Here is a 22349-nt window from a genome sequence, read left to right as displayed (position 1 = left end):
GTGATACAAAGGTGGATAATTTGCATCCCTGTCTGTTGGTAATCACTGCAGTGCCTTGCTTGGAGCAACACATTCCAGTGATTAAGCACAATATGTGTGGTATCCATAATCCAAAAGTGACAAAGGAATAGACAGTTCAGCATGAACCATTCCAGGAGTTATCACTGATAGGGGAAATCAGAAAAGACTGGAGTGAAAGCTGCTGTTTTCTGGATCACAGGATAACCTTAGTGCAGATAAAAAGCTCTTGAGAGGTCTAGTCCTGATTCTGATGGAATACCTAAAATAACAACTCTTCCTCTTCTCCTTTTCAGGGAAGACACATGTTAGTGGAAATCATTTTAATTTTTGTTATTTATCTTTGTATATCTGTTCTACACCGATCAGAGCTGGGTCAGCAATGGAGAAAATTGATGACTTTTGATATGGATTCTTAAGCAGAATCATTTTGACCATGTGTCTGGAAGTCTTTTTCCTACTTTCAGTACCATTTGTACAAATGAATTTTGATTCCCAAAATACTTGATGAAAACAAAGCCTCTCAAAATGCAAGTATTCCCACCAGAAACAGCACCAGAGGGGCCAACCCAGAAGGGAGCTGAGCCACAATATGCATTTACTCTCTGTTTCCCATTTTCTAGCAACCAAACAGAGTAATTGCACTTAAGTTAAAATCAAGGCAACATGCACAGCCACTTCCACAGGTACATGTTAAGATCAGTGCTTACCACATGCTTGTCTATACTCTCCAAAGTATGTAACATATTTAAATTGAAAGTTAAGCCTCCAGAAGTGCTCTCCACTGGCCTAGATTTATGCATCCAAATCAGTGATAAAGGTCTGACTGATTTTAGTGGCAGCCAAATGAAGTTTCTTCCACTGCTGTGCTGGCAGAGAGGCTCTGTTAAATACAAAAGGGAAAAGGGAAGTTCCTGCTCTGAAGTCTGATTGTCAGAATTCCCAGGGTTCAGATTTGGCACAAGAGACTGTGGTTTGTCAGCTGGGATTGTTGTGTTCTGATAACCCTGAGCAGATCATCTGCCCTCGAATCTTTGCTGTTTCAATCTGTCATGGTGCATTTAAGTTACTAAACCTATTTAAGTCTCTCAAAGAAAATACCTCTGTGAGGGGCTGTTTTGCACTTATTACAGCCAAGGTTTTGAATCCAGTGATAGTTCTGACTCCAGCTGTTTTCCATTTGCAGGGCCAGAGGTATTATGTCCATGTTTCGGCGTACAACATGAGAGGATGGGGACCTCCAAGGAAATCTACTCCTGAATATGCTTCTCCTTCAAGTAAGTTGAGTTTGTCTGCCCTCCTAGTCTGACTGGTGATGTTGCTTTGTAAGAACTTCTTCCTCCTCAAAGAACAGAAAAGGACAAATATCTTGGAGTTCATGATATAATTTTCCCGTCCTCTAGGAGTGAAATAAATAAATCTCTCCCAAAAATGAGCAAAATAATCGCATATTTATGTGATATTTATATTTATGTCCTAGCTTTTATTCTTCTCCAGTCCTTCAACAGAATGATGTTGTCTAGTCACTGACACTTTAAAAAGTGAGAAATATTTTGACCTTTACTTCTCTTAACAGAGTTCTGATGGTTGGAACTTCATTTTTCAATACAGGAATGGATCAAAACCTGAATCTGAGCTGCTGCAAGCGAAACACTTACATGTATCTCGTGTAATTTTGTATTCTGCCTTGCAGCATTACAGATCCCATTCACAGGACCATTCTTCCAGCATCCTGTATGTCAGATACTCTAGTGTGAACACACATGTTGACAGGATCTAGCCTGCAAGCACTGAAATGTTCCAGAAATGTCCAAAAGACTTTCTTCCCCTTCCAACCTCTGACAGGTTTTCTCAGACTCCATTAGGACTGTGATTTGTCATTTGTAATTTTTAATCTATTATAATCACATTGTATTGTTGGTTGCTTTTGCAGACTCGGTGTTCCCTGCCAAACTGGCTCAGTGTGTTACAGCTCCCCTTGTATTGACTAATGCAGTAAAGTGAGACTTTTCCTTTTATTGCATTAACACTAGTGTTTATTAGGCTAATTTAATAACCTTCACATGCTAATGTGAGAAAATACAGCAAGCTGGACCTACTCTCAGTAGTCATAATGGAGAGGGTTGGATAAACAAGGCTCTTGCAGTACCATTGGCCCATTTTGCTTCAATTTTGCTCTTGTTTGCCGCAGAATAATACCAGAATTAGGCTAAAGAAACACTCTGTTTGAGACCAGAAATGTGCTACAATCATGGGACAAGTCTCTATGTGGACAACTGAACAACTGAGTGATGTGCAATTACCTTGACTACAGCCAGGTGTAACCACACAGGACTGGCCTCAAAAACCAGAGATTTGCATCAGCTGGGGCACAGACTCTATTACAGTAGCTGCAAGTTATCCAGCTAAATATCCCCAGAGAAGGGACACTCCTGGCAAAACAGGTTGCATTTAGGTCTTCAGCTTTGTATGATGTGAATTTTGCATCAGAGAGACAAGACGTTATTTACCACTGCAGTTACTGGAGTAACTTCAGAACTTTACCCTGTGACTGCCTCCACCACTGGTTTTGAAAACTAGCAGATTTGTGCTTGGCAAGAAGGCAGCAATCTGACATTACACCAGTGTTGCATAACAAAACATGGCCCTAAGCTAAAATTGAAATGTGAATACATTAATACTCTACAGAGTTGTCTGTAACAGCAGCCAGAAGTATGTGCAAGGGAAATAAAAGCTTCAGGGCCTAATGCTGATCCATCCTAGAGCATCAAAGGTTTGTGACATCCTTGGAGATGTGTCTGTGTATCAGTGAACACTTGCCACTGTCCTCCTGTTTCCCCCACACACAGGAGCAGCCTGGAAGGTGGTGGCCAATGTTGTGCAGCTGCTCTATGAAATGATAGCAGATTTCTAGGATTATTCATTAGCAGGTGAGAGATGGACAATGAGGGAAACTGGTTTGCATGTCATTTTTAAGGTAGTCAGCACTCTGGAGGTTCAAAAAGTTTGGAAGGCACTGGGATAGAGAAATCATAAGAAATCCCAGTTTGATGACACCAAAGCACTTGAGATTGGTGAGTTCCAGTTGGTCCCTCTTGGCTGCTCACAGGAGGTCCAAGGACATTATCCCCACACAGAGCAACGAATGCAGCTGTCCCTGGATCTCTGCAACAGCCCACAACACAGGGGACAGCCCCTCTGCAGCTGTCACACTGCCCACAGGCTACAGGGATACCAAATATCTTCTCTTTCCAGTCTTTCAGGGGCTTACTCTAGCTGCTACTAAATGTAAATAAATAGGTATTTATATCCCTGGCATAGTGAGCCCATTGGAAGGAATGTTTGACTCCAAACTTGCACTAGAAACTAGATCTGTATATTTAGTGAGTGAGCAAACTGTTGGTGGCTGTGAGTACGTACGTGGCCTCTGTGCCAGCAAGATGGAAGCGTGTCTCCTGTGCAGACAGATCTCTTAATACCTTGATTCACCATTACTTTGGGTCAGGAAACGAGTGCAATACTCTTTTCTCTTTATAATCAAAGTATGAAAATAGCCAAGTCTGGAATTAAAAAGCTCCTCTCTGACGCACACAGTTTTATTCTTCCTATTTGTGATAAGTTTGGTTTTTAAAATCAAGACTGAGACTGTCACTAGCAGCAAAGGAGTGAAAACAAAGTCTGTTGGAGGTTGTAGGTTTGTGGGACAGAAACCGCAGCTTTTTGCCTCAGGAGTGCAGTGCTGAGCAGCCCGAGGGCTCCAGGGCAGGCATTGCCAGCGTTCCTTCAGGCCGCTGGGAGCAGATCTGAAGTGATTTTACACGGAACATGTTCCTCTGGCTACAGAGCAAGCTCTGGGTGTGGGAAGATGTTCATTCCCCGCTTTGCTGTTTCCTACAAACTGGACTCGAGTGCCTAAAGCCTCCCAGTGTCTGAAAAAAAAGAGTAAGAAGGAGCAGAAGTGTCATCTTAGTGAGGGGCTGAGTGTTGGGACAGGCTGAGAGCAGCTCTGGCTGCAGCAACAGAGCCCATTCATGTACTGAAGAGAAATAGTTGTTGTCTAGTCAGGCACTACAGGAGCTTCTCAGAGCTGGTTGGGAGCTCTTTGTTAATAATCATTATGATTAATTACCCAGCTGGCACAAGGCAAAGAAAACTCGGTGTGCGAGTAACAACTGCAGAGTTGAAAACAACTCCTCCTGCCTGCCGAGACGTAAAACTCCTCTAAAGCCAAGGAGGACCAGAGGCAAGAAAATATTTTTAGACCTTCTCCTGCACCTTTGTGTTTCATTTCTGTTTATTTCCTTTGTTCAATAGACTGGAAAGACTGCAGTGGAAGAGAACCTCGGCACAGGGGACACACTGAGGCCCTGGAACGCCTCCTTCAGCAGGTTCGAGCAGCTCATCAGCACTATAATTGCAGAGGTAAGGATAAATATCTCTGTGGTAGGGCACCAGCTGAAGCCTCTGTGGCGCCTGTAATTTTAGCAGTTTTCTAACTAGGTCATACCTTCTCATTCATCAGGAAAAGAAAGATATTAATATTGGCCCATCTGGAATCACTTTAGCACACTATCTTGCTCTTAACCCTTGAAATTAGTTGGATGAAAACATCTGAAAGCTCATATGCACACACACACACACAGGCACACCCTTTCCCCCTCTGTACCCTACACACCTATTGATTTGTTTTTCCCTACAAATTAGTTTCCCACAGGATTCCACTGAAACGTTTCAAGGATGTCTCTTATTTTTTTTTTTCTATAAGGAAATACTTTAGAAAGTTAACAACTGGTTTGGATCAAAAGAGGGGAATTGGCTGGCTCCAAATGGAAGACACTAAATACTCCAGTGGATGCCATTGCCAATCCATAATGAAAAATACTTGCACAATGCAGTGGGAAGATAAGATTGCTACATTTCAAAATAGAATGGATCAAAACTAGGAGAGAGTTCGAATCTCAGCCAAACTTCATTCATGAGAAACAGACTGTGCCTTTAATAGCTCAAGAGCCAAGGCAACAGCTTGGCATTCTTTTTAAAGCATATATAAAAACTCCTGTTCTATACGGGTTGTTGAAAAGTACTATTTATTTTCTTAAAATAAACTTCTAACTGGAATAATGCTTCATTGCAAAGGGACTTATTTCAAACTGAAAAGTTAAACTACCATGAAGTTTTCATTTTTCTTCACCTAGAATGACTGCTGTGTCAAGCTGCATCAATTGATTTAAAATCGCAGAAATACTTGGGGCTAAAATCACGGGGCTGAAATGAAAAGATGCAGCCTTTGTTCCTTACGTGCAAATATGTCACCATCCCGATGATCCACAGTCTGCCACAACCCATCGTAACCATAGCAACTTAAACTACTCATCTACGGTGCTAGGAAAGGGAAAGAAGATATTGCAAGAAAATGTTGTTTCCCTGATTAAAATTCATGCAAGCATTACCACTTGCAGGTGGTCTTGGCACTGAAAATACAGATGATGTACTCTATCTCTTACACAGCTTTTTCAGGCTATTCAAGAATATAATGTATGTACCATTTTTCCACGGTACAGTTTTTCCCTCTGGAGTTAGTGCCTATCTCAGGTCTTTCCTGCCACCTTCCTAGTGAACAGGGAGTAAGTGATGGAACATCTGAAACTATTCTCAGTATAAATTGTTTTACTGACATACCAGCCCAGAACAGAAGCAGTTATAAACAACATGCAGAAAATCCCTCCTTTTGAGAATCTGACACCAGGGCCTGGTTCTTATAAAATTCTACCACTCCAGAAATTAACCCCAGTCTCCTCAAACCAGAGCACAGACAATTCTGTTGTTGATTTCCTAACTCCTTTTCCTTAAATAATAAATAATAACAATACAAAAAAATCCATTTAGCTCCAGTTTCTTCTGTGCCCAAAAAGCTGTGAGAGCTCTCATGGGGCAGCACCACATGTGGAGTCAGCTTGAGCTACACCCATGCCTCCAACCAAATAAAAAATCTCATAATTGCTTGTAATGCTAGCATCACACAGTAGTGTATTTTGGACAAATCAGGATGGTAACATCACAGGAGAACCTTTGGAACTTGCTTTAAATATATGACTGATGTCAATCCCTTGTATTTCACTAATGTGGTAAGGAATCACGACAAAGTTTGCAGGAAAAGTAAGAATTATTCCATCATTTTGACTCTGAAATTTGATTTGGAATTTATCAGCCTCGGTGGACTCTGAGGACTTTGGTCAAGGATCTGAGATAAACTGATGTTTAAGACTGAAAAGCCCAAATAACAGCTTTCATTTCATATAATACAGAGGCCTGATCTAGATTCTTAATTAATGTAAATTTGCATGGTTCAACTGACAGGGAGAGAAGTCAGCACAGACACGCTGTCATACACAGGCTGAGGACCTGCCCAGGCATTTATCCTTTATCTTTACCCTGCTTCCCTCTACTAACTCCTTCATCTAACCCTGGCTGGATGTCAATACTGTGATCTCTGTTTGCCCCATTTGGTTTAGAGATGTCTGTGAACAGCTGGACATTGTTTGAGGAGGATCCCTCAATACCACTGATTTGTCTGTGGTTTATTAATGAGAGCAGAATCAAACTCTGCATGAATTAAAGCCCAATGATGACAGATGGAACTCAAACGAGGTGTCCAGGCACCTCGGCTCTTCCTGGAGTTATTCCTCTGTGGGATATCCCATTCATGCTGCTCGGGCTGGCTGAAGGAGAGTGGAGGATGAGTGCAAGGGAGGTGGAAAAACTGAAGGTGATCAATCTAAAAGGTCTGAGATCACTTGGATAGCATGGGCAAAAGCCTCTGATCCCAGAGGATCTGGAAGGGCAAGGCAGTGTGCTGGTGCTCCAGTGGGATCTGGGAGGGGACATTGCCCGGATTCCAGGCAGATCCTTTGCCCAGGTCTGCTCATTCAGGCTCTGCCTTTTGCCCTGTACTTTGCATTGCAGGGGCTGGAGAAAACAAGCTTACAAAAATACCAGGAAGAATACATTGGAATGTACAGTGAGTTTAAGAGCTTTTGGAATTAGATCAGCTGTTGCTTTTGAACCTGCTCTGTGATATGATGAAATCTCCTAGGGAATTACTTAGGAAGCTTTGCTTTCATATGTTTAATCTTCTGGAAAACCCTGATGATTACAAACAACAGTCATCCATTTGTCTTCATAATACCATGCTACAGACTATTATAACTGAGTTACTACAATTGTATGTCCTGGCAACACTTCAAATATATTTTTAAGCATTTTTTTTTCTTGTAGCTCATTTTTTCTAAACAATTCTGAGTGGATTAAGTAATTGTGTGATGCTTCATTAAGAAAGCAACCCAACTCTTCAGTAAAATTCTTACCAGATATTTTCTTTCTGAAGTTTAATTGAAATGTATTTTACTGGACAAATCAGAAGTGAAATAAATATGTTCTAATTGTAACTTGATTCACAAGCAGAGCACATAGTTTTAATTGCCTTTAACAAAGAGAAGGATCTCTGATTCCCCAGGACATTTAAAATGTTTAGATTATAATTATTTGTGAGAATATACACAAACAGACTTGAGAACCAAGCCATAAACTGAGTTTAGGTAGGGAATTTAAGAAGTTACATGTTTTAGCTGTTGAGCCTGACTTTGTCATACAAAACATGTGACATTTGTCATCCAACATACGGTGGTAGAAGACTGTCAGGCTTCCTCATGAGATACAGAATTTCCTTTTGAAAGACATCCCACCTTGAGGTGAGGTAACACAGAATCTGTCACGGTCTCAAGCTATTGAGGTGTCTGGCCACTTTAATTTCTGTGTCTCCATGCACATTATCCCAGTGTCAGCTCCCTGCACTGCTAAAAATGTGCAGCTTTAAATTGAGCTTGAATTCATCTGGAAGTTTCCAGCCATTCAATGCATTTTCATAAGGTTACACAGTAAGTGAAGACTCTAAATCCCACTTTATGCCCTCCACTACGATTGCAGTGGGATCTAGCTCACCTTGTGCTACTTTGCTTCCCTATCCAGGGTCACTCCAAAAGATACTTAGCTGTTCCACAGACTGCCTGGCTTGTGGGGCTAAGATCTCAGATAATTTTGCACTGAGGTAATTCCATTTACTTCCCATCTGCCCCACTTGAGAAGAGGCACCCACTTGTCTAGTGACAGGACAAAGAATTCCAGATGACCTTCCTCCTCAGAGACATGGCACAGCATAACACACATTCCTTAGAGACTCCAGATACACACAAACACCAGTGGGCATTGTTCTTGTTCTTCCATGAGGTTGCTCTTGAGTATTAGTTGTATTTACATAAAAAACTGCAAGAAACATTTGCACACCCTACCTTTGAAGAGAAAGGCTGCCAGTGTCACAAATACATCTTTTATTTAATTGTCCATTTCAATCCAGGTTTGAATGCTTCTGATCTCAATCTAATCACTGGGAATTCTCTCGTCTCATCTATGTGTTCACTCCTAGGCTTCTGTTAAAAGAGCTCACAGCTCTATTGCTGTATCATTTATTAATATAAACTTACTGTGCTGCTACTGGTGCTTTTCTATGAAGGTTACTCTATGTTATTTATTAGTTAATTAAGTAACAGCCAAGGCTCCATTTCCTGCAGATCCAAATTATCCTCTAATCTCAGCTCCATGTTTTCTGGCTCCTACACACATGTTACTGTAAAACAAAAGCAAACAGCAACGTAGGAGAGTTTACAGTCTCCATCTAGTTTTACACTATTTCTTTTGCAGTTGGCTTCTGCAAAGCTGTGGACTAAACCCAAACCACTGAATAGCCCAATAACATATATTTCACTTGTAATGTGCCCTCTTATTTTAATGCTGCAGTCTCTGGGAGTTTCAGAATTATGTTGCTTTGCCTTCAGCAATTTCCTCCTCCCCTCCCTCCATATAGATGGAGGGAATATAGAAGAAAATAATTAGAATGAAATTTATATTCCTAAATTGGTCTTAACCTTGGAAGAAGGAAACAGGAAGACAGGAGTTTTCATGTAGCATTTGGTTTGCATTACTGCAATACACTGAAAATGCTCACAGTAAAATAACAGTTATCTGAGGGGCTATGGGTAGAAATGCAAAATTAGTATTTTTAAAGGGAAAAGAAAACAAAGGTCAGTTGCTTCAAAGGAGTAGTCATAGATTTGGATGAGTCTGTTAAAACTAAGCTGAACGGTGCACTGGAGAATATGCCATGGAGAACAAGTCTGCACTGGAAAGACAAGGGATTTGATGATCTAATAAGTCTCATACATCTGAATTGTATGATTTCACCCCCAACAGAACCTTGCTCTCTTTGTACTCGCTGTTCCACAGAGCAGTAATTATTGCTAACAATGTGTCTGCTTTCTGGGGTTTTCAACGTGCGAATTATGGTGCAAATTTATTCAGCATTTAAAAATATGCTGAGCACTTCCACAGATGGGGTTGTGACAGCAGCAAATTTAGATGTTCTTTAAATGTTCAAACTTAGAAATCAGTAGGGAGACACAGACAGACACCTCCCATTCTTGGAGGTAAGTGGGAAATAAGTTACTCTGAGAACACCTAAGCAGATGATCAGCAGCTTTCAGCAAATGGTTCTTCATGAGTCATGTTTTTTTTTTCCCACTGGAAAAGGGTGTCCCTCAAAATGTTTTGTGCTTCCATCTGGATGGGGATCCACGATTCATCCAAACAAAAAAGTCAGATCCTGGTAAACTGAGATGCACTTTCACAGCTGCGTTTTTCTTTTTGCCTTTCTTTACCTGCCACAATAAATATCTGAAGAATTAACTCTTTTTTTTTTTTTTTTTAGTTAAATATTGCTGCTGTTTCTCTTACAGCAGCATTAAACAGGAAAGACATTGCAAAAGACAATGCAAAAAGAAATCAGTGTTAAGTGCTTTAAAATGCCATGTGTGGACAACTGACAGTGCATTATACAATCCTGCATGTCCCTGACTGCCATCTATTGGCATCCCCTCCAAACCTGCTCACAGGTACACAGGTGAGGATCCACTCCCATGGGAATGTATTTCTTTGGTTTACAAGGCCATGCGTGAGAGAAGGAAAGACATTAAGTCACATTCACCAAAGTGAAAAAGAATACAGTGTATAAAAATATAACAACTTTTTTTTTTTTAGAATACTGGGGCAATATTTGAATTTATAAAATTTTTCAAATTGAGACAGCTGGTCCAGAGGTCCTGGCAGGCACACAGCAGGTCTCAGCTTCCTTGGATTCCAGATTATTAGGGAGTAAAGGTAACTGTGAAAGCTCTGAGGCAATTCAGGTGAGTGGAAGTTGTGATGGGGAAAAAAACCTCGAGCAAAAGCAGATGCACTGAATGTGATACAGAGAAAGATGAAGGTCGACCTCATTGTCTCCTTAAAGCTCTTCCTTAGTTTAGACTGATGATGCCATGATCCTGGTGACTGCCAGGGCACCAATTCTTAGAAGCTTAAGCTGTAAGTGGAGAGAAACTGAAGAATTACAACACCAAAAATGCTGACTCGTGGTTCAAATCTCTTCTTGGGTTTGTCGAGTTCCCTTGCAAAATTCACACCATTAAGAGCACACAGTGCTGGTTCAAGCTATACTTTGCCTAGGAGCAAAATATTTTGTATCTAGTCTGAGTTTGCTGCAAGTAAGGAAATTGTTTGCTGGTGTGTATCACTAAGTTAATGAAAACACAGTCAAAGGGTTGTGTTTGAGCAATTTCTAAATGTTGCTTTTTTGAAAGGAATAAAATGGACACTGACTGAAATTTAGTATTGTGGGTCAAGAAACAAAAGTTCCTTATGAGGCACTAACTGAAATTTAAGAGCTGGGTTTGGTTTTCTTTTTTTTCTATTTTAGAAAGTTCTAAATTACAAAATGCTGGTCGCAAGCAATCAGTTTCCAGGAGCCTGAAGCACCTTTTCCACTCATCGAACAAGTTTGTGAAGACTCTGAAACGGTTTGTCATTCATTTTATCTCCCAGACACTCGGAGTTTTAGCTGTTGTTGTTGTTGTTGTGACAGTGAAAAGCACCTTAGAAATCTGTGTGGAGATGCCACTACCAATGAAAGAGCAATCAGTCAGAAGTGAACCTGATAAAATCACACACGTGTGAGACTGACAGGGAAATAAAGCTCCAGCCCCCACTGAAATCAATAGAATCTGTTCATTGTTACTCTTGGAAATGGAGTCAAACAGTAACAGAGTGAAATATTCTGTGCAAACACAAAGTGCAGCTACTGAGGTATTTGGGAAGCACTGCCTCTGTTGCTGCTCAATAATGAAACTGTGACATTTATTTTATTCATAACATAAAGTGCAGAGCTCAGATAACTCGTTGGAATAGTCCACTGGCAACAAGCTACACACGTAGAACTCTCTAACAGGTTTGCAGTCCAGTGTGACCCAACCCTCAGCCTTGATAATTTAGCAATTGGAAGTTGCTTATGCTGGAATTATTTCTTCTTTCATTGCCAGCAGTGTTCAGTTTGCTTTTTCTCCTTTGTATTTTGATAAGAGTTTGATTCTTCCAGAAGAGCTCTCCAGAGTCTTTAAATTCCCTACGGCAACTACTTAACGTATGTAACTAATTGCAAGGGTAAATATTGAGAGGAATGATCTCTCTAAACAGTTTTGAAGATATGTTGGCCAAATTACACTCAATTACACTAATGTAAATCCATAATAACCCACCTGATTTCAATTGAGTTACCTCAGATTTGCTCTGAAGTAAACGAGGGCAGAACTAAGCACATTAATGATAAGTTTTAGTAAAATTTCTGATTTCTAAAGGGCATAAAGCCCCCATTATGTACTGTGTACTCTGGCAAAATTCGCACTGAAACTAAATATCAGTGGCTTGCACAGATTCATAATTTCTTGGATTCACATAGTCTCACATCATCTAAAGTGGTAAAGCTTCCCAAATACTTTTTAGAATTCACTGACTGAAGTTGCATGATCTATAGAACACAGAATTTAAGACCAGATGATTCGATTTCTCTCCTCAGAACTTAACACCTATGATTCTTTGACTAAATTTGGCATGGATGTGAATAGACATGAAAGGTGTTTGATAGTGTTTCCTTCTCTCTTTAGGGGACTCTACTTATGTGTTATACTTTTTTACAAAGACAATTTGTTAGTAACCAATGAAGATCAAATCCCAATTGTGGAAATCGATGACTCTCACAGTAGTTCAGTTATGCAGGATTTCCTGTGGTTCACAAAGGTAACGGGAGTCTAATTTCATATATTGCTTCTGCAGATCTGTTGCTAGCAGTGCCTAGGCCTCAGCTCATCATTCTGAATATATGAAATGATATAATTAAAAAGCTAAATGATTGAAGTGCTTTATCACTCATGTTAAATGCAATTTTCACAAACCATTTATGTGGACTAAATTCTGACTGGGTCACTGCCAGTAGCACAATTAACTCTTCAATGCACAATCCTACATCAGTGATTGCTATGTGGGTGCATTAAGGTTTTATGAACATTTAGAGAAAGAGCCTAAAGAAATAACTATAAGTTTTACATTTGGTATTGTGGCTGTGCCATCATTCAAGTTGTCTTCACACTATTTTTTTAAGACCCCAAAACCAGTAAATCAATTTTGTACAGTAGTCCAAAACCAATTGAAACAGGTGCATGATGTTTACAGAACACCTTCTGTGTCTGAGTCAGTATCTGTGTCACGTTTATCCAGGCAGCTCTTTGCCATCCACAGAAACTCAAAATGAGCGATACCCACTGATCTTTCCAAGTCCAAAATGCTGGTTTAGCTTCATTTCTGCTTTTGTAAATGCTGAGAACAAAACCTGATTGAACTGGATATATTTTTGCAGTTGTCTTGCATGTGGGACGACATCAGATGGCTGAGGCAGAACATGGCTGTGTCCGTGTCCTCATCAACAGCCCTTCAGGCCAGGCAGAAGATGCTTTCAGCAGCAGCACAGCTACAGGTGCGTTCCACGGCGTATTCCTGGCTATTAACTCAGTGACTTTCTCATCTCCAGGGGACAGTGCTGCCAGCTGTCCCTCCAGCCTGTTCTTTGAAGCAGAAATGAGGCACTGAGCCCCTCCTGCCAGCTGGGAGCAAGGAGGTGCATTAGAAGTGAGGGGCAGGGAACACAAAGAAAAGAACCAACAGTGGCAGAGGAAGAAACAAACAGATATGAGCCAGTAAATAGTGACCACAGACAAGCCTGTGGGTTTGCAGGTTGGGAATTCAAGAGTTATAATCCTAATATTTGCTGCGCAAAAGCCTCTTATAGGCCTATTCATTATTAATTATTAATCTATTAATGAAGCATTTAAACTCTGGGTAAGATTTAGCACTCCCTTGTGCTGTGTGGGAACGTGCAGCAGTAGGCAGCTTCTGTCCCTGACAGGAAGGACAAACACACTGCTGAAGTTGCCAAAATGTGCTCTTTATTCACCCAGGCTCACAGAGTACAACTTCTAGGGCAGAGCTACACTGTCTGGCAAACAGGATGGCCCTGGTGGTGTGGATTGTCAACGGGGAAAATAAAAACAAATCTTTCATTAAGTTCGCCGTTGAGCTGCCAAAATTTTTAGGTTAAAATGTGCCTTTGTGCACAGAACAAGTCAGATACCTATTTAGACCCTTAAAAACAGAGACAAAGAGAGATTAGTGGTGCACAGATCTTGCCAGTGGTAAGGACAGCAGCACTACATGCACAATTCATGCCATGTGTTAAAGGCTTAGCAGTGACTCTCAGGATTGTTCTGTTCCAATCTCTGCTACAGATACAACCTGAGTCACCTAAACCTTCTGTGTCTCAGTCCACTACTCGTTACCCAAATAGAAATTATCTCCAGCATTACATTTTGACATTTATTGTAAAGCTTTGAAGGTGGTTTCATGATACCATAAAATCTCTAGCTGGAAGGCAGATATTTTCATTAAAATATTTGCTTTTATGGGAAAATACATTCTCAAAAAAACTGTGTGCACAATCCTTACAGGGAAAAAACTATATCCAGGCCTCACTTTCTGCCACCTTTTGCTTGAGTGGAGGCACCAAAGCTTCCCACAAGTCTGTGGTACAGCCATGGAGTTAATGAAGATCCCCAACGCTGGGCACGTGTTGGCCACACGTCATCCCGCAATAACCCGCTTTACAGCAGCTCTGAGAGCCACACACTTCGGGGCCAGTATTAGGAATATCCACGTGGGGTTTTGTTTTACATCTTTTGGCCAGGCACGCTGTACAGGAGAGCAGCCTTCCTGGGCAACCACCTGTCCTGACTGATTTCCCCAAAGTGCCCCGAAATATATGGAATGCCAGCCTGCTGCACCTTTATTGGAGGACCACCTGTGTGAAGCAGCAGCTGCCTGTCAGTCCTCTGAGCTGTCACTAGAGAAAGTTTTAACTATACCTGCCGAATATTCCCTCTGGTGTGGTTGGCTCAGCTCAGGTAGCACATATTCCTGGGGTTAGCTCAGCTCCATTCCCCCTGTGCAGGTTCCCTTTAGCAGAGCATTGCCAGCCTGCATGGACTGCACTCAAGGATACCCAGCATTCCCAGGACATCGTGTTATTATTTGTTACCAGGGATGCAAAGCCCTGAGATACAGCAAATGTGCCCATGTGGTGTATTGCTCTGCTGAATTTCTGGCAAATTCATTGCCCTCGATGCCTGTTCTTGTAGCTTGGTCCCCGATGAACACAGGGATTGTCACCGATCTGCCAGCCTCTAACGGTGTGTGGCCTAATGGGATCCACCATTGGAAGGATCTCAATAAAGTTTATATGGTTGAATACATTTTATTGAGGAAGTTAATAGACTGACTCCACAGGAATTTAGGACAGAATGGAAAAGATCAGTGACGACACAGCTGCTAAGGGACTAGATCAGGAGATTCAGAGACAACAGGGACTGCAATTTTGCCTGTTGTTACCACTAGACAATAAAGCAAACAAAACACAAGTGATGGGGTGCCCAGCTGAGCAGACAAAAAACTTTTTTAGTCTATTAATCAGTCCTACATTGATATTAGTAGGTCCCCTGTTTTCTGTGCTGGAATCCATTCACCCCACACACTCAGTGACAGTCAAGAACTGCTTGTTTTCATCTCGGCACATTCACGTGTTGCAGTGATTAATATGACAACTAGATGGCTACGTCTGCTGCAGTGACTTATCCCAGCTGGAGACACATGGATTAACACAAAATGTACACTCAAGACAGCCAGTGTTAATCAGAGATGGAGGCAAACCTCAAAAGGCACAACAGTTAAAAAAGGCAGAGGGGAAGTGCTGCATTGACACCAACAGTCTGCCCTGGAGAGGGATGGATAAAGCCAAAATTATTATGCCACATAAAGGGCAGTCACTGTGGTGACTACCTAGAGCTTATAAACAATTTAATAATACAGTTCATAAGTAAATATTGCCTGCTAAGTACAGATAAATAATTTCAGGGTAATCTACCAGTTTACAATGTCATTAGGTTAATGTACAGCACTTCCCTAAACATACAATGTGCTTCATTGTGAATTCAAGTTTTCATTTCAAACTATCCCTCTCCCTTATCCAGCTTACTGCAGATCTCTTGAAAAATCACAAAGTAATGAGCATATTTTAAATGTTAGGCATTTTTCTTTAAGACATCTGGGAATCTCTTCAGTGGCTGGTCACTGGATTGAGTGTGTTTGCACCTATAAGCAGATGCCTTACTGTGTGAGGAAAGGGATTTTGACCAAAATATGTATTTTATGTGGAGCCTTTTAAAATTACTTTTCTTTAATCCTCACATATTTTCCTGGAGAGCTTTGCCCTGGTAGTTTTGTTAGTTTCTGCCTGTTTTGTCTAGCACATTCTTGGTATCTGAAGTAAAAGGGTCCATGTCTTCTCGAATCCTGTGTTTCTTCACAAACACACTCCACAGTTAAGCTACAGAATTATTTACATTCAACACAAATATCTCTTGCTTTTGTTCCTGAAAATAGTCTGAATAATTTTAAAACAGGGAACAGAAAACTGAGATTACAGTTAATGGAGAAAACATTTAAAGTGTCTGTTCTGAGTGATCTGGGGAAAGAGGAAGAATTTTATATAATCTCTGACATTTGGTTCCGGGCAGGTTCAGACAAACACCAAGCTCTTCAGTGAAGCTCAAATTAAAGAAGGCACCACTGGACCAACATTGAATGCTTCTGAAAATTGCATCCTTCATCATTACAAAACTGAGCAAAAATAGCAAGTTCAGCCCAAATAAGTGAATTACTTTGCATCATTTCCTTTCACAGAGGTATTGGGTCATTGTTCTCCATTAAACATTGGACTAAACCCTGCTGGACCAAATACACTGGAGGACTCACAACTCAATCCACAAACACAGCCCAGGGAAAAACTTTTCCTTTTGCTACTAAATGATCCGACTGCAGGGCAAGGGTTTCAGAAACACTGTGTGTCTACTTTTTATTGAAGTCAACAGGAAACCTAAGTTTCACAAAACACTCTCCTGCTATGTGATAAATAACTTCTATTTTATAATTTGCTTGTTTTCTAGAATTTGCTGGGAACTCACAACTTAGGCAGAGTTTTTTATGAACCAATCAAGGATCGACATGGCAATATGCTGATAGTTACTGTAAGAGAAGTGGAGAGTCTGTATTCATTTTTTAATGGCAAATGGATGCAGGTATCCAAACTACAAAGCCAGAGGAAATCCCTTTCAACTCCAGAGGAGCCAACAGCGTTAGACATCTTGCTCATAACAATCCAGGTAGTGCTTTGCTTCTCTTACTGTGTGTTATTTGCTTTTGTAAAGCCTGTGCCAGAGCCCTGATTTTTGGAAGCCTCTTGTAGAATTTTAGGCCAAAGTCCAGTGCCCAATAAAATTAATGGCAAGGCTCCCATTGAAAGCAAAGACTTATATTACTTCCAGTGAGTCTGGGATCAGATCCTTAATATGCAAAATATCCATGAGATTTGAAAGAAACTACCTCAAAATCCTAGCAGAGAATAGTAGTTTCTATCAGTTTCGGGAAACCATGCTATGGAATTCTGTAGCAAGGGATATAAAAAGCTTTAAAATTCTCTGGGATGTTCTTAAGCACCTCTACAGACACTTAGAATTTCTACACTCCATAAGATTTTTCCATCCAACCTTGAAAACCAAATCTAGGTTTTAAACTTTACTGTTCTACTTCATAAACTTGTTCTGTGGGGTTCAGGGTTCCTTGGAGCCTGGTATAGTTGCTGAAGAATTCTTTACTGACCATAACCCACCTTTAATTTCTGCATAACGTGCTCCTAGACTTACAATTAGGAAAATACCATGGTAAGGATTGATCTTGGAAGTTGCTTGGCATAGACAGTTCAGTTACCAATACTGAGAGACAGGGGGGTTCAGCCCTCCAAGAATTGGGGTATCTGTAAATTCACATTAAACAGTTTATGGTAAGATTAATACATGTTTTCTGTAGGTAACAGCTACCTACTTCTCCCAGTATATCAGTAGCCAATCTCCCTAAAAATCAGTTGCACAGTTACCCAAAATACAAGACCAATTGTCATCTTAGTCCCTTCTTTAGCACCCTCGATGAGATGATGACTTGCTGTGATTAATTTTTGAATTATAGGCACTTTCTTGGGCAGAGACTCTGCTTTTCATACCGGGAAGTGACAGGCAATCAAATTATATGTTACCAGGTTTTAGGAACGTTCAAAAATTTCCAAAAGACAATAAAAACTACCTGATCTATGTTAGATTTAATGTTCTAAAGTGCGTTAAAGGTGTAGAAAAATGTCAATCTGGGCAAAAGTTTTATATTAGGAAAAGCAAAATACAGGCCTGATCAGATTTCCACAGAGATCCTAGTGGAAAAAATGTTCCCCTAATGGTTTACACATTCCTATCTAATGCCCACCCTTTCTTCTATTACTTGTTTAATCATCGAATGGGTATTTTGTTCATGAAGTGCTTGTGAAAATGAGGGTCTAATTGCACTGGTCAGAGCCAAGCATAGCACTGGCAGATAATTTGATGGTTCCAAGAGTAAAGGCATAAGGCCAGGTGTCTTAATCCTCACCCACTGCAGAAGCACACATTTCTCAGGATGGCAGCAGACATCACTTTTTGGGTAGTTTTGGAGGACTGCTATACATAGCCTTAAAAATGTCTCCTGGCCTCAGCAAATACACCATCAATACTCTTTTCTCCTATGCTCCATTTGTTGGAAAAGATATTTGCTCAGAAAAACGCTGCCACTAATTCAATTTTGTAAAATACCAAGCCCCAGCTCCCTCGCAGGGAACTCCCTGGTGACAGCAGGTGATGCAGAACAGGTTTTGGGGAGCTGCAGGCTGGGATTTCTTTGGGCACAGTCCTGGCTCAGGCAGCCGCTCTCTCCCACCTGCCCCAAGGTGGCAGCTTTTCCCCAGTGCTCTGTCTGTGCAGCCATGCACCAAAGCTGGACCAGGGAACTGCTCTGCCTCAAAAACAACTGCTCCTTTTCCCAAGTTGTTTTTCAGATGAATCAGCTCCCTGACCCAGCTCACTGCTGAAATGATCAGACGGGAGGCAGAGGTGGGGGTTATTTAAGCCAGTTTAAACACCAGAGTTGTAGAAGATTGAAACCCCAGGTTGTCAGAGCCAATTCCTGCATGACATGGAGAGCTTAGGGATCCTGTGTATGGCTTTAAGTAAGAAGTTGTCCAAGTGCATCCAAGCTACCAGGGATTATTGTTATGCTTAAGCATGTGCTTAAGTGCTTTGCGAATTGGGAACACACTTGAAACAAAAAGGCGGCTGTAAAAACATCTGTTGCTTTTTGATCTCAAACTCTTCTGCTTATGTGGAAAAAAAATATGAGATTTTTATGAAGGACTGTTTCCCTTAAAACAGGACATACTTTCCTATCACAAACGAAGTCAGCAACGCCTCCCTCCCGGCCTGTATCTGGGCTACCTGAAACTCTGCAGTTCTGTGGATCAAATCAAAGTGCTGGTGCTGCAGAAGTTGCCCAATGTCCTGTGTCATGTTAAAATCCGGGACAACAGCAATGTCTCCAAGTAAGTAAATATATATATATGTATGTATTTACACACACATAAGAGAGAAAATATTTAAGCCTGAAACAACTGATCAAATGTAAATGCCGAGGCAATTCTGCCATTGCCGAATTGTGGGTGCCACGAAGGTTTGGCTCAGGTGTGTGGCAGAAAGGCTTGGCTCAGGTGTGGCCATCCCAGAGATTGGCTCTGAGTTAAACAGGTGCACCTGTGTCCTCCCAGCAGTCTGAAGGCCAGCCCAGAACATGTGCATATGACCCTGCTGGTTTCTAAGGATGGTATTCCATGGTCATTCAAATTCTGCACAGAATGGACCTGTTCATAAGATCACAGCCTGCAGCCCTGATTTGACCTCCAGTGGATTCAGTGCCACCCTTCTTGTGGATTTTCACTGACCACAGTGTGGGTGATGGTGTGGGTGATTTTCCTGTTCATTCTCTTGTGTCATACCTGGTTTGTGACTCTAAACCGCAGCAAACACACAGCAACTGAAAAACATATTTACAAATGTGACCACCCAATGAACTGCTGTGCTCTGGGAAAGTGATTTTCCCTTTGTCCACCCCTTCCCTTATCCACTGGCAAGTGCACTATTTGCACTGCCTGGTCCTTGCCCGGTGGGCAACACATTTTATTGGCTTTTTTTTCTGGAGCTTTTTAATCCCATATCATTTCAGAAACCAGCTGAGAATTTTGCATGAGGAAAAAGGAACTGGATATCTACATGGATAACAAGGATATCCAGAATGTAGTAGTTAATACTAACAACAATGTTGGAAGGAATACAAAGCCTAATGCTTCAGAGTTTATAACAATCCCTGACTCTTGAAGTTTAAGATCAGATCTTTATTTAGGAGCAGATTGTACCACATCTATTACTTGTCTTGTAGTGGGATTTCCTGGAGGTTTTTTTCTTCCCTGAATGTTTGATTCTGGCTGCTTTTCAAGACTGAATACTGGGCAGGGTGAATTAAGGATTTGATCCAGAAAGATGACTCCCATGTTTATCAGGTCTCAAATGGACATATCTTGAGCAAAGCAGGAAGTCCTTTGGCTGCAGACTCTGAGAAGAGTCCATCACTGAGATTAAACTTTCCACTAATGGTTGTCATTTCCAATGTATGTTTTTTTAAAGCATTGTGGTAAATGGGGAACGAAGAACATGAAAGAGAAAACCTGGAGTGAGAAGCCTTAGTGAAATATTTCAAAGGCAGTTGGACTTCCAGAGGTTTGCAAGGAACATTCAGCCTGATGTACATGTGCTAGAAAAATTAAACTTTTCAAAGTTAGATTTTTAGCCCCAAACAGTCGAGATTGCACAGGTTTAGAACGTTTGGGAATATGAGGATTAAACGATCAACAGATCCCAAATGCACATACACTGAATTCCTGCTTGTGCACTGAACTTTTGTTGTATTTCTAATTTTAACTTGACTCAACATACAGAGATGAGTGGGAATGGATCCAAACACTTTCTGGCTCAGAATCTGTGGAAAGTATGGATCATACTTCAGACTGCCCTACTCAATTGTTCTTGTACGAGCTCCAGACGGCAGTGAAGGCTCTCCTCAAACAGATCAATCTACCTCTGCATCAGGTATTTATCCCCTTTTTAAAATCTGATGCTTTAAGAACACAACTAAAAGCTACAAACTCTGTAATTTGCAAGTAGGGATTCAGTGTCAGGGCTACAAGACAAGGAAAGCAGAGGAGGTTTGTATTCTGATATTCTAAGTGTGTGGAGGTGGAACATCTCTGATAAACAGTTTCCTGGATATTCGAACATATAAGGATTAAGAGACGAACTTCAATTAGCTCCTATTGTTGCATCTTTTAGCATATTTGTGACACTTCAGGCAGGTGCAAATAAGCACTTGTGCAAGAAACTGGTAGTTCTGAGCACCTTTACCCAGCTGACAAAGAAAATTATAGGTATTTTTCCAGGCAAGCAGAGCAACTGAGGTTTAGAATGAGGTTGTATGAAAGGGCTGCTAATGACACAGCATTTTGCTGTTCTTTTACACCCAGATAAACGTAGCACTTCTAAAACACATATCTCCAGACCTCCAGATTGCTGTGGGTGAGGAGAGGTATCTGGCTTCTGGCTTTACATTTAGGTACAAGAAATGCACATGTGAATAAATAAAGTCAGGGAGGATAATCTATGATGTGAAAGATCTGTGAAAAAATAAGCTAAGAAGTTTGTTTCTTGTTTACATGAATTCCATTTTATTTTGGTCTACAAGGGTAAAGAGGTCTTAAAGTAGAAGTAAATCATCTTTATATTCACTTCAAGGTCTGTTTGTGCAGCTAGAAAGATGTGGCCTTAAAATAAATTAATCTGGTTCTACATTTCTCGATTTTGAAAGGTTTAGGCTTTGCTTTTAAAAAGGAATCCATCAGTGCTGCACCTTCTAGCCTGGGAAGAGCCAAGTAAGACTCAAGTAAATCCAAAATTAAGACAGATGGTGTGCTGCCTTGTGGTCAGTCACTCTAATTCAATAGGGCTCTGTACAGGTCTCTGTGTTACTGTATTTGCTTGGAGGTTATAGCTTTTGTGCATCTTTTTTGGTTTTCTTTCAGAGTTAGGGACTAAAATATTTAAATCACTGTGCAAAATGTTCCTGAGGCTGCAGCTCAGCCAAGCATTTGAGCTCATCTATTGTGCATGAGAGACAGACATCAACATGACCTTGCACTTCAACACAGTTGCAAATGGTTTGATGGCTCAGGACCAAACTTTGATGTTAATGAACTGAATTTTTAATTCAACAGATTTATTGATGTATTTTTATTCTTTTTTGTGGTGAACAGGAGCAGGGGCAGTGACACTGGTGCACACCCAGAGTGCAAAGCAGTGCTGCACACAGTGGCTCTGAGCAGCCTCAGCCCAGCTCCTGCCTGTGCCATTTTCTCCTGCTGCAGCACTTGTTAAACCTTTTCAGTGCTGTGTTGAGGGAGAGCTGCATATTTCTCTTAACCAAGCCTAAATTGAATCTTAAAGGTTTTTAATTGAATCCATTTTCATGTTTTCACATAATTATGCAATCATAATCTTGAAAAGCACATGGCATGTGATCATTTTCTGCCTAATAAGAAACATAAATGTTGTTTTCAGGGGGGTTGTGCCTGCGTGTGTTGTTTTAATGTGGAACATTGCAGCTTTAAATCTTTATTTTATGTAGTGACATGAACCCACATTTAGACCCGACCCCCCGACCTCCTCCCCCCCCCCGCCCCAAATATTTATGTTTTATAAAAATTCCGAGCTTGATGTTGT

General features: G+C 40.9%; 1 protein-coding gene across 1 annotated transcript in view; it reads left to right on the top strand.

Annotated features, from left to right (window-relative positions):
• Nucleotides 1–22349, top strand: part of ANKFN1 (ankyrin repeat and fibronectin type III domain containing 1) — a 108258-nt gene that overhangs the window by 69141 nt on the left and 16768 nt on the right. Inside the window, exons 8-15 of the mRNA XM_050319263.1 lie at nt 1205–1295; nt 4333–4440; nt 10880–10979; nt 12120–12252; nt 12869–12985; nt 16563–16778; nt 18903–19069; nt 20516–20666. Of these exons, the coding sequence (XP_050175220.1) occupies nt 1205–1295; nt 4333–4440; nt 10880–10979; nt 12120–12252; nt 12869–12985; nt 16563–16778; nt 18903–19069; nt 20516–20666 (1083 nt within the window). The remainder of the gene's footprint in view (nt 1–1204; nt 1296–4332; nt 4441–10879; nt 10980–12119; nt 12253–12868; nt 12986–16562; nt 16779–18902; nt 19070–20515; nt 20667–22349) is intronic.

This window comes from Myiozetetes cayanensis, unplaced genomic scaffold (assembly GCF_022539395.1).
Source record: "Myiozetetes cayanensis isolate MyiCay16 unplaced genomic scaffold, myiCay2020 scf22, whole genome shotgun sequence".
NCBI classification, from domain to species: Eukaryota; Metazoa; Chordata; class Aves; order Passeriformes; family Tyrannidae; genus Myiozetetes; species Myiozetetes cayanensis.
This window is presented reverse-complemented; position numbering and strand designations above follow the sequence as displayed.